This window comes from Camelus ferus, chromosome 17 (genome assembly GCF_009834535.1).
Source record: "Camelus ferus isolate YT-003-E chromosome 17, BCGSAC_Cfer_1.0, whole genome shotgun sequence".
NCBI classification, from domain to species: domain Eukaryota; kingdom Metazoa; phylum Chordata; class Mammalia; order Artiodactyla; family Camelidae; genus Camelus; species Camelus ferus.
Genome location: NC_045712.1, coordinates 27666788 through 27683854, shown reverse-complemented (window position 1 = coordinate 27683854; position 17067 = coordinate 27666788). Strand labels below are relative to the sequence as shown.

The window sequence follows — 17067 nt, the reverse complement described above, 5'->3', positions numbered from 1 at the left end:
AGGGTGGGCCTGGGTGTGGCCACTGGAGCCCTGGGGGTGGAGTCCCAAGACTGAGTAGCACTTGGAAGGCTTGTGTGCCAGAAGCTGGCCACTCACAGATGGATCCACGCTGGGGAACACAGGAACTTGTCCCAGTGCCAGAGAACTGAGTCAGATGTGGACATGGTGATGCCACCACAGTGCCTCCAAAAAATCACCAAGATGCTGAGCTTGAGAAAGTGTCTGGTCTAATGCTGTTTCACCATTGATGCTGTCTCTTCTTTGCTAGATGTTCCACTAGATGTTGAGGACCAATCGTGCTCCACCTGGTAGGTCGACTGCCCATCTTGCAGGGATGGTTTCACTGCCTCTTCCTGGCAGGCAGAGCACAGCCAAGGTGTAGGTGTGGACGAGGCAGTGAAAGGGGCACCAGGCTGGGGAACTTCTCTGCTACCTCTCTTGCTGCAACTCTCTGTCAGGTGGATCTCCACTGGGTCAGTGAATCCAACGAATTTAAGGAAAGGGCACTGAGTAGTTGTGGGAGATCAGAAGCAGGGCTACTGAGAGACTCAGAAACAGGAGTGCTGTGGGCCAGGTAACCATGGGGTCACCAGGATGCCCAAGGGCAGCACCAGACACAGAGGTGGGAAAAAGAAGCCTGCTGAGCCACAGGAGGACACCTTAATAACTTGATCAATAACCCAATCTTTGTAGGAAGTAACATCTGTATACACTTCAGGCAATCCTGTGGCACCACATGCAACACCCCAGCTCACAATTCCCACCTGGACCCATAAGTCATTAAATTCACAGACCAGAGGACCCCCAGAATCTCCCTGCAGAAAAAAAAATATAGAAACACAGGAATGGAAGGTATCAATGTCAGAACAGGCTGATCGAGAGCAAGGAGAGCAAGTTACTAGTGACACAGACACCCAGGTCCTTCCCCAGGTACCCACCAGAACCAGATATCTGTCAATGAGATTGGAGAGTTGAAAACTTTAACATCATCTGCGAAATACCACTCCTTCTCAGGTGCTCCAGGATGCACAGAAGCAATTAAACCAACAACCCCGGTACATCAGGACTGCGGCTGATATACACACTGTCATCCAGTGCCCCCTAGGCTTCCACTGCCCTGACCCCTTCCCCAGGACCCTCTCCAAACATCCCATCACCTGGAAACTAACCTCCAACCCCAACCACTCAGTCAGAAACTCAACAGTCCTCAGCTCTCCCTCACCCCTTGCCTCACCTGCAGTCAGTCACCAACACCTGACAACTCTACCTCAAACACAACCCCTTCACCGACCCCTCCACCCCAGGTCCTGCCTGGGATCAACACCATCGCCTACATAGTGAAAAAAACCTGCCCCCAGTCCTGCATGGACGGCACCTGCAAACACAGCACAGCATTCTGAGCTACACATTCTATACTCCAAATCCCTTCTTTGTCCATATTTGAAAACTCACTGCACCAGATCTCTATCATGCTCCCTAAACAAGTTCCCTTTGATTCTGAGCTGCTGTATTTGCTGCTCCCTCAGCCAACAGTTCTGTTCTCCTCTTTCCAGAATTCAAATACTCCTGCTCTAAGACCAAGTCAAATGCTCTCAGCTCAGGATGGCAGCCTGGTGCAGAGGAGAGAGTGAGGGCCCAGGAATCCTACCCCTACTCCCAGGGGGACCTTGAATTAACGTCTCTGGAGGGAACGCATCTGTATAATAACATGTATAATGTTTATGTTGCACGGATATATGTGGATAACTGAGTAATGTTATCATTGGCATGGTAAGTGCCCCATAGGAGAAACTCAGTGACAGGAACTTCTATTATTGTCATCCTCAACTTCACCTTCCCTGGCAGCCCCGCCCCAGAACGTTAGGGCTGCTCCCTTTGAAGGAACAAGCCAGGCCAGCTCAGGAGAGCCATGAGGGATTCTCCCCTGAATCTCCTTCACTAAAGTCTGAAACAAGGAGGTGGCAAATAACCTAGGCTCCGCCCCTGGGAGATGAGAGGACTTTGAGGGGACCACATCAATGCAGAGCAGCAAGGGACCCACAAACTCACCTTGCACGGACTTTTCATCTTTTCGTGATAGCCACAGATCATCCCTTTTCGAACTAGTGTGCGACGGAATCTTAATTTTGCCTGCATCCTCTGATTACATTCTTTGCGGTGAAGAAGAATTTGCTCAGTCTCCTGAAGAACATCTGGCAGTACTGATGCTACAGAGAGACAAGTCAGGAGTAAGACAGCCTGCATGAGTGGAACAGGACGGAGGCCCCCAGAGCGCACAGTGCGTCATGATCAGCGCAGTCACACCCTGATGCCTCCTGAGATGAAGGAAGGACAGTAGATATCGTCCCTATTAGCTCAGAAGGAAACAAGCCAAATGTTGGCATGAGGAGCCAAGGAGGTGAGAAGCAAAGCAAGACAGGAGGAGGAACACTTCAGGACAGGAAGAGGCAAGGCCTTACCAGCCTGATACAAACCCAGGTGTCTGTCACTCTGAGTATCTGTAGTAACAGTGACAGGGCCCTGCACGCAGCAGGTTCACAGACTCTAGGACAGCTAGTGACCAAAGCTGCCAGACCAGCCTCCTTCCACATAAGGGGCCTCACAGACACACCAACAGGGCTGCTCTGGCTATACCTACACCCCAGGCACAACAAGCTCCCTGCCCCCTGGCAGGTCATTCCAGAGAAGGACGGCTCTGAATGGGAGACCTGAAATCCACCCTGGAGAGAACCCACCCTACCTGGACCCAGGCCCCCAGGTCCTAACACAACTACAGAAACTGCTCATGCACTTCAGTCACAACCTGCCAGCATCCCCTCCGCTTCCTCCCACACCCGCCTCTTAGAGAACCAGCCTCGCTGACCCTCCCTTCAGTCTGAAGCCCAACCCCTGGGGCACCAGGCTGCACCCACCCCAGATCCTGTCTGCCAGTCTCACCATTTTCAGTTGTTTGCCCCCATCCAGTCACCCAGCACCGGGTCCCAGCGTTTGCTTCAAAATGCTTTTCTGGGAGGCACACTGGCTGGATGGATGAGGAATAATTCACAGAGAAGGCCAGCAGAGCAAGGGCAATGTCATTACTCAAGGTTCTAACATCATAATGGCTATGGCAAACGATGTCCCGAACCGGAATGACCATTGCATTCTTGGGATTCGAACGTAAAAATATGACTCCCAGCTTCACCGTATATTCCTCATAGCTGCGGGAAGAGGACAAGACTCTCACGGAGATGCTGGAGGGTCTACACTCCCCTCCACCCCTTCCATGTTCCTCCCGGCCTCATCCCATCTCCTACACCAGCCATCAGCCATTTCTCCCTCCAAACCCCATCCTCTCCACAGACACTTAACCACTTGGGTTAGTAATTCTTCAAGTGAGTTCCCAGGACCACCAGCAGCAGCACCTGGGATCTTGCCAGAAATGCAAACTTTCAGGTCTCATTCCTACTGAACACAAACTAGGGGCCGTGACCTTTTTTTCAGATACAGAGGAGGAATGGGACAGGGATGGCTCCACTGCAGACAACCTGACCAGGAACCCAAAGCCAGAGCCTGAAGCACTCACCCAAATATGCAGTGGGCAGCGGTCAGCACCCACTGTGGGCCAATGAGGGAGCCTCCGCATATGTGTTGATCATTGATCTGCAGGCTCACCTGCCAGGGCCACTTTCTCTCTCTGGCGGGCATTCCACCAACTATCCTTGAAGTCCGATGACCACATGCTGCTTGGCTCAGTAAAAGGAGGACGGAAGGTGAAGCTGTTGCCTCCCTTCCCCACTCATCGCCACTACCTCCGCCTCCACCACCACCACCCCGCACTCCCAGGGCAGAGCCACGCTTCCTCTCAAAGCCTCCAGAACCCTCCGACCCTTAGACCCCTCCAGGCCAGGCCGCATGCCCCACTGGATCCCAGGCGGGCCTGTACAGCCCTATGCAGAGGTCTTACCTTGAGGGGGCCCCCCTCCATTTACAGGTTTCTGGCTGGATTCCAAAGCCTCTCCTGCTGTGGGTGTGGGCAGCACAGGAGATAGAGTGGGTACTGGAATCTTCGGGGATTTCGGGTGTCCTGGAGCTGAGGGGGCCTCCGGGATTGCCCGGCTCATTGCAGAATCCTCCTTGAGTCGGCCACCCTCACCTGGGGAAGATGAGACACCAGTGAGAAAGGAGCTGGCCGGAGCCCGCCCCCCCCCCCCCATCACTGGCCTCTTGCCAAGGAAACTTCCCCATCCTCAACTCCTACCGCCAGCCCCCAAGCGAGCAGCCCAGCCCAGCCTCCTCTGACTCCTGCTCTTCTGGACCTCACTGAGCCGGGGCTGAAGGAGCAGGAGCCAGAGCAGGAGGCCCAGGGAGACGCCGCCGCTGCGGAGGACACCTGGGGACGCCATGGGACCCTCTGGCCGCTTCCGCTCCCTGTGGCGCCCCCTGGCGGCCGCTCGGCTCCTGCCTCCTGTTGGCGGGAGCCCGGGGCCCAAGGCAGAACCGGAAAGCTCCTCCTCCAGGATCTTCACCTCCTGCAGATTCAACCAAAACCTATTCTTGGTTGTGCTCTTAAGACCCTTGAACATGAAATTAATTTCTCCACTTTGAAGTGCACATATTCCGGATTAGATACCTCAGCGCGATCTTTAAAAAATGAAAAAAATAAAAGAGAGAGAGAGAGTGAAGGAAAATGCAGTATGCGCAATGCCCAATGAAAAAGAAAAAGAAAAACAAAAGTATGGGAAGTAGAAAACACAGAACAAAACGGAAGTTTAGTGTTCGACTATAGCAGTGTCTATAATGAGCATAACTGGGGGAAACACACCAGAAAAAACAAGAACTTTCAGATTGGAGGGAAAGTGAGCTCCAGAAGTAGACTCTCTGAGAAGACAAATTTACAAGAAAGAGCTACAGGTACACATGTCGGATAAACGGGACAGAAAGCAAAATGCTAGGCCGATCTGGAGCAAACCAAAACTGCCATAGCAATTTGGTTATCAGATCATAACATTTAAGGCAAAGATTGTATCGAGGACAGAGGGAGTCCCATACAGTAAGAACAGGACACCAGTGAGAAGACGCATGACAAGCCTTTAACAGGTAGAGCAAAGGTGACCAACTTATGGGACACTGATGCTTTGATACACTCCTCTTGGGAAGCTGATCGCTTACATAGGCAAAAGTGAGCATTAATATAGAATATTCAACTCTCAAAATTCATCATCTTGACTTAGTAGCCATATGATCAATTTTACAACTATCAACAGAGAACACTCATTCTGAATAAACACATAGGACGTATTTAGAATCAAGGCCACAACGGAAGACTAGTTATCTCAAGGAATCCGTGTGATACACATTCTCTTCATGAGCCACACATCAACAATATGAAAATCAAGCTTTAAAAATCTCATATTTCTGAAACAAACTCAAAACCATAACCAATGGCCCTCCTTTAAAAAGGAAATCAGGAAGGAAACATGACTCTAGAGAGATCATTGCCAACAAAAGCACTACCTGTGCAATCCTACGTGAAAGTAATTGATAGCTTTCACTGTATCAGAAAATAAAGAAAACTGGTAACAAATGAGCTAAAAATTCAGCTAAATGGGGACAAGATCAATGGAATAATCTCAAAGAAAGAGTTTGGAAGAAGGGAGGAAGTCATGGAAAACAGAAGCAGAAATCAATCAATAAACAAAAGTCAGTGAGAGGACTGACACAGCCAGGACTCTGAGCTTTGAAAAGCTTAGTAAGAGACAACATTCTAGTAAGACCGAATGAAACACTACAAGAGAGAAACCAAATCACATGGTGAAAAAGAAAAGCAACGTAGACATATGACTGACTCTTTTTCATTATTACAAAATATTATTAAATGAATATGTTACTTTCTTCTAAAGCTAAGATACATTAATAGGCATTATCCTTCCCACCGTTTCAAACCAAAAATGACAAAAATATGAAACAACAGTTTTCAAGACACTGGACATCAGGCCACAAGGAGCAAGACTGCTGATGCATGGGGTGAGCCCTACCATTGCCTCTGCTTACTGCCTGGAGAGAGGTTCCAACCGCAGTGCAGAGACAGAGCCTGGGCAGAACCCAGCAGGCTCCCAAGGGGAGCAGGTGAAGCTGAGGGGGGGTACACGCTAAGGCATCTCCGCAGACAGAACACAGGACAGAGGAAGTTACACACAGAGAGACAGCCTCAGAGATCAGGGGAGGCACCACTTTCAGTTTTGGGCTGAGCACTGGTCAGTGCATGAATGTGAAGAAGCTCCCTGAAGCCAGAAAAATAACCTCCTCAAAGGATTCGAGTAACAATGCCTGGTGCGCACCCACGACCAGGAACAGTGCCTGTTCCCGTCAGCCAGACTGGAAACCTCAAGATGCCCAGAACACTCTGTAGCCTGTACAGGAAGGTCTTGCCTTAGCAACAGCGACTAATCATCCCTAGGCTGAGTCTCAATCCAGCCCTTCCAAAAAAATGTAAAACAAGACCAGAATATATCAGTTTCCTAGTAATTTAACTGCATCCCAAAATAAAGCCCAAGACTATTTCTAGGAAAATACCAAGCACCAGGTAAAGGTCACAATGCCTGGTACCTAATCAAACAATACTCACCATTCAAGGAGCATGACAATACAGCCCATAAGAGGAATACTCAATCAATCAATATCAACCCAGAACCGAGAGGAAGATCAGCAGCCAGTCCAGGTGACTATGGGACACTAGGTGTGCTGACTGGGACAAAGACGCTGTACACACACACACACACACACACACAGAGCCAGGCCCTCCCTACACCCTCCCCTCGTGGAGACTCAGCTCTTTGGGCTCAAAGGGTTTTGACAACAGGCCCACGGGGTCTCCACCAGGCATGCCTGTCAAGGGGCAGTACAGAGAGGTACGGGGCAGTGAGGGGGCCACGTCCCAGGCTCTGCCCTCTTGCTCCCGGGGTCCTGATTACAGAGGCTGCCAAACTCAACTACATCAGCCCCGCTACAGAGACGCTGATGCCTAAACAGAGCTCAGGCCGCAGGACCCACCCCCGAACACAGGCGTCAGACTTCCGTCCTGGGACACAGGCTCCCCATCTCTGAACTTCCAGAGCTTCATGGACGCCAGGAAAGCTCCCTCAGCTAAAGGAGAAACTAGTTTTCTACAGTATGTTATGTGCAACCCCACAAACTTCAGGAGACCTGAGCTTCAGAACACACGAGAAACTCCAAGCATTTATTCAGTTGACATCTGAAATCTCCACACTCCTTAATGCCTCAACACAACCAGTGGTGAGCCTGGGTGTGGCCACTGGACCCCTGGTGGGGGGTGGTTCCAAGACTGAGTTGCCCCTGGTGGTTTGTGTGGCAGAAGCTGGCCACTCACAGATGGATCCACACAGGACCTTCTTCCAGCTCCAGAGAACTGAGTCAGATGTGGACGTGGTGATGCCTCCTCAGTCCGATCAAAAAATCATCGAGATGGCTGGCTTGAGAAAGTGTCAGGTCTAATGCTGTTTCACCGTTGATGCTGTCTCTTCTTTGCTAGATGTTCCACTAGATGTTGAGGAGCCATTACACTCCACCTGGCAGATCACCTGGCCACCCTGCTGGGATGGTGTCACTGCCTCCTTCCTGGCAGGCAGAGCACAGCCAAGCTGCAGGTGTGGATGAGGCAGGTCCCAGGATCTCCAGGCCGGGACAATGTCGGGGCTCCACACTTGCTGCCAGTCTCTGTCGTGTGTATCTCCACAGGGTCAGTGGATCCCAAACAGAATCGAGGAAGGGCATTGAGTAGTGTGGAGGTCAGAGGCAGGGCTAGTGTGAGACTCAGAAACAGGAGGGCCCTGAGACAGGGTATCATGGCGTCACCAGGATGCCCAAGGGCAGCACCAGACACAGAAGTGGGATAAAGACACCTGCTGCGCCACAGGAGGACACCTTAGTAACTTGATTAATGACCCAATCCTTGTAGAACCTAACATCTGTATAAACTGCAGGCACTTCTTTGATACCACAGCGAACAGCCCAGCTCACAATCCCCACCTGGACCCATGAGTCATTACACTGACAGACCAGGGGACCCCCAGAATCTCCCTGCAGAAAAAAAAAGAAACACAGGAATGGAAGGCAACCAACATCAGAACAGGCTGATTACAGCAAGGCACTTGGGACACAGTCACCCAGGTCCTTCCCCAGGTACCAACCAAGCCCAGGTTTCTGTGAATGAGATTGGAGAGTTGAAAACTTTAACATCATCTGAGAAATACCACTCTTTCCAGGTGTTCCGAGATGCACAGGAGCAATTAAACCAGCAGGCCCTGGTACATCAGCATTGTAGCTAATATACTCACATTGTCATCCAGTGCCCCCTAGGCTTCCACTGCCCTGACCCTTTCCCCAGGATCCTCTCCAAACATCCCATCACCTGGAAACTAACCTCCAACCCCAACCACTCAGTCAGAAACTCAACAGTCCTCAGCTCTCCCTCATCCCCTCCCTCACCTGCAGTCAGTCACCAACACCTGACGACTCCGCCTCAAACACAACCCCTTCACCAGCCCCTCCGCCCCAGGTCCTGCCTGGGATCAACACCATCGCCTACATGCCTACAACACCATTGCTACATTGCCTACAAACTCCTGGCCTCCAGTCCTGCATGGACGGCACCGGGAAACACAGCACAGCATTCCAGGCCACACATATTCTGACTCCAACCCCCTTCTCTGGCCATATCTGCCCCCTCATTGCTCCAGACCCTTAACATGTCCCTAAACATGACAAGTTCCCTCCAACCTCTGAGCCACTGTACTTGCTGTTCCTCCTCCCAACTGTGTTGTTCTCTCTCTCTCCAGAATCCAAATCCTCTAAGACTGAGCTTAAATGCTCCCTGCTCAGAAAGGCAGCTTGGTGCAGAGGGGAGACTGTGGGCCCAGTTGTCCTAAATCCACTCACAGGAGGACCTGGAATTACTGTCTCTGGAGGGACCACATTGGTATGATAACATGTATGATGTGTACGTTGCAGGGTTGTGACATGATTAACTGAGCTAATGTGGGTGAATTCTCACACTGGCACAGTAAGTGCCCCAAAGAAGGAACTCAGGTACAGGAACTTACATTATTATCATTATCATCCTCAATCCCACCCACCCTGGCAGCACCCCCAGGATGTGAGGGCTGCTCCCTTTTGGAGGCACAGGCCAGGTCAGCTCAGGGGAGTGATGAGAAGTCTCTCCTGATCTCTCCTAATTAAAGGATGAAACGAGGAGGTAGCGAATAACCCAAGCCCTGACCCTGGGAAAGAGGGAATTTTGAGGGGAGATATCAATGTAGATGCAGCAAGGGACCCACAAACTCACCCTGCAGGGACCTCCCCTCTCTTTGTTATGGCCACAGATCATTCCTTTTCGCACTAGTTGGTCAGACATATTCGCTGCTTCCTGGGCCATCTCATTACATTTCTCCAGTTGAAGAATGGTTTGCTCAATCTCCTGAAGATCAGGTGGCCTTGATGATGGTACTGAAAGAGGCAATTCAAGAATAAGAGACCCTGCATGAGTGGAACAGGACAGAGGCCCCCAGAGCGCACAGTGCGTCATGATCAGCGCAGTCACACCCTGATGCCTCCTGAGATGAAGGAAGGACAGTAGATATCGTCCCTATTAGCTCAGAAGGAAACAAGCCAAATGTTGGCATGAGGAGCCAAGGAGGTGAGAAGCAAAGCAAGACAGGAGGAGGAACACTTCAGGACAGGAAGAGGCAAGGCCTTACCAGCCTGATACAAACCCAGGTGTCTGTCACTCTGAGTATCTGTAGTAACAGTGACAGGGCCCTGCACGCAGCAGGTTCACAGACTCTAGGACAGCTAGTGACCAAAGCTGCCAGACCAGCCTCCTTCCACATAAGGGGCCTCACAGACACACCAACAGGGCTGCTCTGGCTACACCTACACCCCAGGCACAACAAGCTCCCTGCCCCCTGGCAGGTCATTCCAGAGAAGGACGGCTCTGAATGGGAGACCTGAAATCCACCCTGGAGAGAACCCACCCTACCTGGACCCAGGCCCCCAGGTCCTAACACAACTACAGAAACTGCTCATGCACTTCAGTCACAACCTGCCAGCATCCCCTCCGCTTCCTCCCGCACCCGCCTGTTAGAGAACCAGCCTCGCTGACCCTCCCTTCAGTCTGTAGCCCAACCCCTGGGCACCAGGCTGCCCCCCACCCCAGATCCTGTCTGCCAGTCTCACCGTTTTCAATTGTTCGCCCCCATCCAGTCACCCAGCACTGTGTCCCAGGTAGCACTTCAAAATCCTTTTCTGGGAGGCACACTGGCTGGATGGATGAGGAATAACTCACAGAGGAGTTCAACTTAATAACGGCAATGTCGTGAATGTAAGCAGTCCGATTATACCCACTATGGCGATAGATGTCTTTGGCTGTAACGACCACTGCATCTGGGGAATCTGCATGTAACCACGTACTTCCCAGCTTCACTTCGTATATCTCATAGCTGCGGGAAGAGGACAAGCCCCTCACAGAGATGCTGGAGGGTCTGCACTCCCCTCCACCCCTTCCATGTTCCTCCCAGCCTCATGCCATCTCCTACACGAGCCATAGGCCATTTTCTCACTCTAAATCACATCCCATCGATAAACCCCTAACCTCTCAAGGCAGTGATTCTCCATTGATATCCCAGAACCACCACAGCAGCACCTGAGATCTTGGAAGAAATGCAAAATTCATCTTTTACTTCTACTGAATACAAGCTAGGGGCTGTAATCTGATTTTAAATGAGGAAGAGAAAGCTCAGGTGAGGGTTAGGACTGGCTCCATGTCGTGCAGCCCAACCAGTAGCCCAACCTACATCCCCAAACACTTACCTATTTACCCAAACACTCACCTATTTACACAGTGACCTGCAGTCAGCACCCACCGTGGGGCAAAGAGGGAACCTCCGCATCTGTGAACTCCTCCCGTCTGCAGGCTCACCTGCCAGGGCCACCTTCTTTTCGGGGCTGGCATTCCATCAATTATCCTCATATCCCGATGGATACATCTTCCTTGGCTCAGTAAGAAGAGGGACAGGAGGTGACACCACTGTCTCCCTCCTACCAATTCCTCAACCTCCACCTCCACCTCCTCCAACACCACCGCCTCCACCACTTCTACCTCCACCCTGAGGATAGAGCCAGGTTTCCTCTCAAACCATTCAGAATCTTTTGACCTTTCAAACCCACAGCCAGGCAGTGACCCCTACTGGCTTCCTAGGCAGGCCTTACAGTCCCGTGTAGAAGCAGTACCTTTAAGAGACAACCCTTCAAATACAGGAGTCTGGCTGGATTCGAAAGCCGCCCCCACTGTGGCTGCAGCTGGCCCTGGAGCTACAGTGGGCACTGGAAACTTCCGGGATTTCGGGTGTCCTGGAGCTGAGGGGGCCTCTGGGATTGCCGGACTCATTGCAGAATCCTCCTTGGGGCTGTCACCCTCACCTGGGGAAGATGAGACACCAGTGAGAATGGAGCTGGCCTGAGCCTGCCCCTTCGTCGTGGCCTCTTCCCATCTCACCCTCCCCACCCCCCCCACCCCCACCCAAACTCCACCTCCCCAACCCCCGCCCCCGAAATTCCACCGCCCCTCCCCAAGCCCAGCACCCATGTGAACAGCCAGGCCCAGTCCTGCCCAATCACGGTCTGCCCCGGTCTCACTGAGCTCAGTATGAAGGACCAGGAGCCAAAGGACCAGCAACCAGACCAGTACGTGCATGGAGCCTCCACCCCTGCAGGGCACGCTTGGGGACGCCATGGGCACCTCTCGCAGCACCGCGCTCTCCGCGCCCCCTCGCGGCGGCTCCGCGCCTGCCTTCCTGTTGGCGGGAACACAGGGCCTCGGCAGCATCGGAAAAATCTTCACCTCAAGCTTATCCAACCAATCTAAATTGTGCTCTTAAGGACGTTGAACATGAAATTAATTCCTCAACCCTAAAGTAGAGACCTTCTGAATTATATATACCTCACCAGCATCTAATAACTGGAGTCATAAAAAAAAAAAAAACAAAAACAATCTGCCAGGATAAAAGGAAAACGAAAGTATGGTAAATACAGACTACTGAACAAAATGGCAGTTTTGAGCCCGGATATAATCGCATCTGTGATAAGCGTGAGTGGGTTGATCATACTAAACAATATATGACTTTCAAATTGGTGGAAAACATAAGGTCCAGAAATAGACTTTCTAGGAGACAAATTTACCACAAAGAGATGCAGATACCTGGGAAATAAAGGCACAGGAAGTAACATGCATACTGGTGTAACAGAAAGCTGGGAGAGCAATTTGGTTATTGGATCACAGCTTTCAAGGCAGAGATTGTATCAAGGACAGAGGGAGTAACATACAGTAAGGAAAAGACACCAATGAGAAGATGCAATGACAAGCCTTTAAGGTGGAACAAAGATGACCAATTTATGGGAAACTGATGCTATGATACATCTTCTTCAAAGCTGATAACTTACATATGCAAAATTAAGCAAAAGTATAGAATGTTTGACTCTCAGAACACATTATCTAGACCTAATAGCAAGATGCTGCATTTACAACTATGAACAGAGAACACTCATTCTGTGAATAAACACATAGGGAATATTCAGAATCAAGGCCACAACGGAAGACCAATTATCTCAAGGAATCCATGCAATACACATTCTCTTCATGAGCCACACATCAATAATATTAAAATCAACTTTTTAAAAATCCCGTATTTCTGAAATAAAGTCAAAACCCTAGCCAGTGGTCCTCTGATATAAAGGGTAATCAGGAGGGAGATATGACTTTAGAGATCATTGCCAATGAAAGCACTACGCAGGGAGAGGGTATAGCTAGGTGGTAGAGTGCATGCCCAGCATGCATGAGGTCCTGGGTTCAATCCCCGGTACCTCCATATTAAATAAGTAAATAAACAAACCTAATTACCACCCCCTCCAAAAAAATAAAGTTTCTAAAAGTAATTAAATAAAGTGAATTTAAAAAAAAAAAAAAAAAGGAAGCACTACCCACGAAATCCAATGTGATACAGCCACTGCATTCCTGGAAAGTAACTGGTAGCTCCCACTGTATCAGAAAATAAAGAAAACTGATAACAAATGAGCTGAAAATTCAACTCAAAATGGGGGAAAGATCAAAGCTGTACTCTTAAAGAAAGGCTTTGAGAGAAGAGAGGAAATAATGGGAAACATGAGCAGGAATCAACAAAACAGAGAAAAATTACTGAGAGGATTGACACAACCTGAATTTTGTTATTTGAAAAGCTTAGTAAGAGACAACATTCTGGTAAGACTGAATGAAATACAAGACAAAGGGATATTGCAGGGTGAAAAGGGAGAGGAAACAAAGATATGATAAACTTTTTTAGTTATTAGAGACTCTTATTAAATGCATATGTTGACTTCTCCTATGGCCAAGATAGACTAACAGGCATTGTCCTTCCCTGTGTCACCTGAAACAACCAAAAATGACAAAAATATGAAACAGTTTTCAAGACACTGGACACCAGGCCACAAGGAACAAGACTGCTGTTGGATGGGGTGAGCCCCTACTATTGCCTCTGCTTACTGCCTGGAAAGAGGTTCCAGGCCGCAGTGCTGACAGAGAGGGAGCCTGGGCAGAATCCAGCAGGCTCCCGAGGGGAGCAGGTGAAGCTGAGGGGTGGGACACGCCAAGGTATCTCTGCAGACAGAACACAGAACAGAGGGAGTTATGCACAGAGACAGCTCTGGGGATCAGCGGAGGCACCCCCTTCAGTGCTGACCTGAGCGCTGGTCAGTGCATGAATGTGAAGAAGCTCCCTGAAGCCAGAAAAATAATCTCCTCAAAGGATTCGAGTAACAATGCCTGGTGCTCACCCACGACCAGGAACAGTGCCTGTTCCCGTCAGCCAGACTGGAAACCTCAAGATGCCCAGAACACTCTGTAGCCTGTATAGGAAGGTCTTGCCTTAGCAACAGCGACTAATCATCCCTAGGCTGAGTCTCAATCCAGCCCTTCCAAAAAATATAAAACAAGACCAGAATATATCAGTTTCCTAGTAATTTTACTGCATCCCAAAATAAAGCCCAAGACTATTTCTAGGAAAATATCAAGCACCAGGTAAAGGTCACAATGCCTGGTACCTAATCAAACAATACTCACCATTCAAGGAGCATGACAATACAACCCAAGATTACTAAAACAGCTATTAGAACTGTAGTCATACACACACCCACAAACGTTAGGTAGAGATGCTGAAGACGTGAAAAGACCCAAATCAAACGTGTAGATATAAAAACAACCCTTTGTGAGATGAGAAAACACACTGATCATAGGATTGACTTTATATAAAACATCGCAGTGGAAGAGATTAGTGAGCTCAAAGACATGACAACTTTTTTAAAACTCTAAAATCAAACACAGAGAGAAAAGACAATAACAAATAGAGCATGTGACCTGTGGCCTAATTTATGTGTCCCTAGAGTTCACAAAAGCAAGTTGCAGGGCTGGGGTCAGGGGTGGGAGATATTTAAAGAAATAAAGGCCAAATATTTTGCAAATTTGATTTAAAAAACTATAACCCCAGACATCCAATAAACTCAACGATCAACAAACAAAGAAACATGAAGAAATCTAGACCAAAGTACAACCTAATCAAGTAGGTCACAACCAACAATAAAGTAAGAGGAAAAAGATAAAAATGACATTACGTTTCTCAGCAGAAACAATGCAAGCAATGTTCTCAGCTGAGGTCAGAGATGAGTCTCCTCGTTTCAGCTCTCATGGTGTAATCAGATGCCCTGTTCCCAGTCCACAAAAGTAGTGCCACGTTTGTGCATTTTTCTGCTTTTTGTTGGTGATTTCACTGTTTAGCATGGCCCCCTGCAAATTGCTGAAGTGCTGTCTGGTGCTCAAGGACTCCAGCCTGTGATGCACATTGCAGAGAACACACATGGGTCAGGTCAGGTCAGCTTCCTACAGGCATGAATTGTACCGCTGTTGGCCATGAGTTCAATGATACTGAATCAACAGAGTGTATGAAATTAGGTGTTTTTATCCAGAAACAAACATAAAATAAGGATCCACGTTAATCACAGATCCTGGGAAATACATGTGACTTTTCTGCAACAGGGATTTAGCAGGAATGCCACCCATCACAGCAGGTACCTGAACCAACCTGCTCCTGAGTCCCTTTGACATGATCCTAGTCATCTGGATACCTCCGTTACCATCTGACAGGACATTTCAGGCTGACTTCATACATTTCCTGCCCAACACCTGGACATTTTTCAAGCCATTGCTACAAGGAGCCCTGGTTTCCTTGTGTGTGAAATCACATTTCAAGAACACAATCTGGGTAATAGGAGTGTTCACTACTATACATCGCTTCTCCTAATGATGCGAATCCATCAGCATTTTTGTTGGTTTTGTTTCCTTTTCCTTTGCAGTCCAATATTTAGGTAGAACTCAATGCCCGCTTCTCAACCTCCTCTTCTCTCTGTGCTATCTGTCTCTTTCAGAGGGTGGTTTGCTCAGCCACCAGCCCCCTGACCTAAAGGTTATCCTAAGGACCATTTCTTCCCTCCCACCTGAGAGCCACATCTCATTGTGGCCACAGCCCAGTGCCTGATTCACAAAAGAAACTTCACAAATAGTTGGAAGGAGTGAAAATGGCTATCATTTACTTGGAGGTTAGTGTTCTGCTTTCTGGGAGACCCTGCCTGACTTTTCTGGTAGCCAGAGGCTGACCCTCAGTTACTAAGCTGCTTAAACTGAATTCCTCTCCCCCACCACAAGAAAAGGACATTCTAGTATCAGCATAACAAAGGGCACCCCCACTGGGACCATAAACTTCCCAGAGCTTTGGACTTTTCCTGTAACTCTTGCTTCCAAGTTGAGGTTTCCCCTCTTTGCCAAGTCATCCTGGAAAGAAAAAGCAGGGACAGAGCAATGAGCTGAGAGAGCACTGACAGAAAGCAGTGAGGTGACAGAGAAGGTGTGAGTAGTCATTTTTCCAGCCTTTCACACATTTGACAAATATTTCCTGAAGTCTTGCTCTGTTCCAAGCCTGGAGCTGGAGGGAAAAAAATAAAAGGATGATACAGATTTCAACCTTGAGCAGAAAAGTCACCCAGTGGAAACAAGACAGAAGAAAGGGCTCAGGACCACGAGAGTCAGGGGAGCCCAGAATAAAGCACATTACTCAGCCCAGGGTAGTCCACAGGAGATGCCCTGGGGAGGACTGACTGCTTCTGTTGGATCTTAGCCAATGAAGAGGAAGAGAGAAGGAAATGAGAAGCCATACTGACATTCCCAGGAAGAGAACATCACAGGAAAGAACAAGGTGGCTTGTTCTGGAAGAAAGCTGCACCCGAGAGTGCAACGTAGCCAGACACAGGCCTCCAAGTCTGCCCAACCACGCATTTCTGTAAAACCACGGTAGTGTTTACTAGGATTAACGATAACCTACTGGCATTTGAAAAGCACAGTGTCCTGCCCCAGCCTCCCTCAGGCAGGGTGATCCCAGACAGGGGACAGAGGCTGGGAGACCAGCAGCCAGTCCAGGTGACTATGGAACACTAGGTCTGCTGATTAGGAAAAAGAAGCTGTACGTACACACACACACACACACACACACACAGACCCAGGCCCTCCCTACACCCTCCCCTCGTGGAAACTCAGCTCTTTGGGCTCAAGGGGTCTTGACAACAGGCCCACGGGGTCTCCACCAGGCATGCCTGTCACAGGGCAGCACAGAGAGGTACAGGGATGGTGAGGGGGCCACGTCCCAGGCTCTGCCCTCTTGCTCCCGGGGTCCTGATTACAAAGGCTGCCAAACTCAACTCCATCAGCCCCGCTACAGAGATGCTGATGCCTAAACAGAGCTCAGGCCGCAGGACCCACCCCCTAACACACGCGTCAGACTTCCATCCTGGGACACAGGCTCCCCATCTCTGAACTTCCAGAGCTTCATGGACGCCAGGAAAGCTCCCTCCGCTAAAGGAGAAACTAGTTTTCTACAGTATGTTATGTGCAACCCCACAAACTTCAGGAGACCTGAG

The 17067-nt window shown here is 49.5% G+C and overlaps 1 protein-coding gene across 1 annotated transcript; it reads right to left on the bottom strand.

The window, feature by feature from the left end:
• Positions 1–226: 226 nt before the first annotated feature.
• LOC116657171 (transmembrane protease serine 9-like) lies at positions 227–12570 on the bottom strand. The gene is made up of 11 exons (XM_032458665.1): positions 11692–12570; positions 11287–11475; positions 10887–11046; positions 10234–10496; positions 9344–9504; positions 4241–4511; positions 3947–4135; positions 3566–3725; positions 2938–3200; positions 2050–2207; positions 227–815 (listed from the first exon to the last, which is right to left on the bottom strand). Exons 1-11 carry the CDS (start codon positions 11879–11881, stop codon positions 549–551), a joined length of 2271 nt encoding a protein of 756 aa, XP_032314556.1. The 5' UTR covers positions 11882–12570; the 3' UTR covers positions 227–548.
• Between the last annotated feature and the right edge of the window lie 4497 nt (positions 12571–17067).

Bases quoted from the DNA above. Each gene is read 5' to 3' on its own strand.
- LOC116657171 (XM_032458665.1), bottom strand. From the start codon at position 11,881: ATGCTGCCGAGGCCCTGTGTTCCCGCCAACAGGAAGGCAGGCGCGGAG. The intron at 11,047-11,286 runs GTACTGCTTCTA...TACTGAGCCAAG, and splicing joins TGAAGGGTTGTCTCTTAAAG to GAAGATGTATCCATCGGGAT. The intron at 816-2,049 runs GTGAGTTTGTGG...TTTTTTCTGCAG, and splicing joins AGATGAAAAGTCCGTGCAAG to GGAGATTCTGGGGGTCCTCT.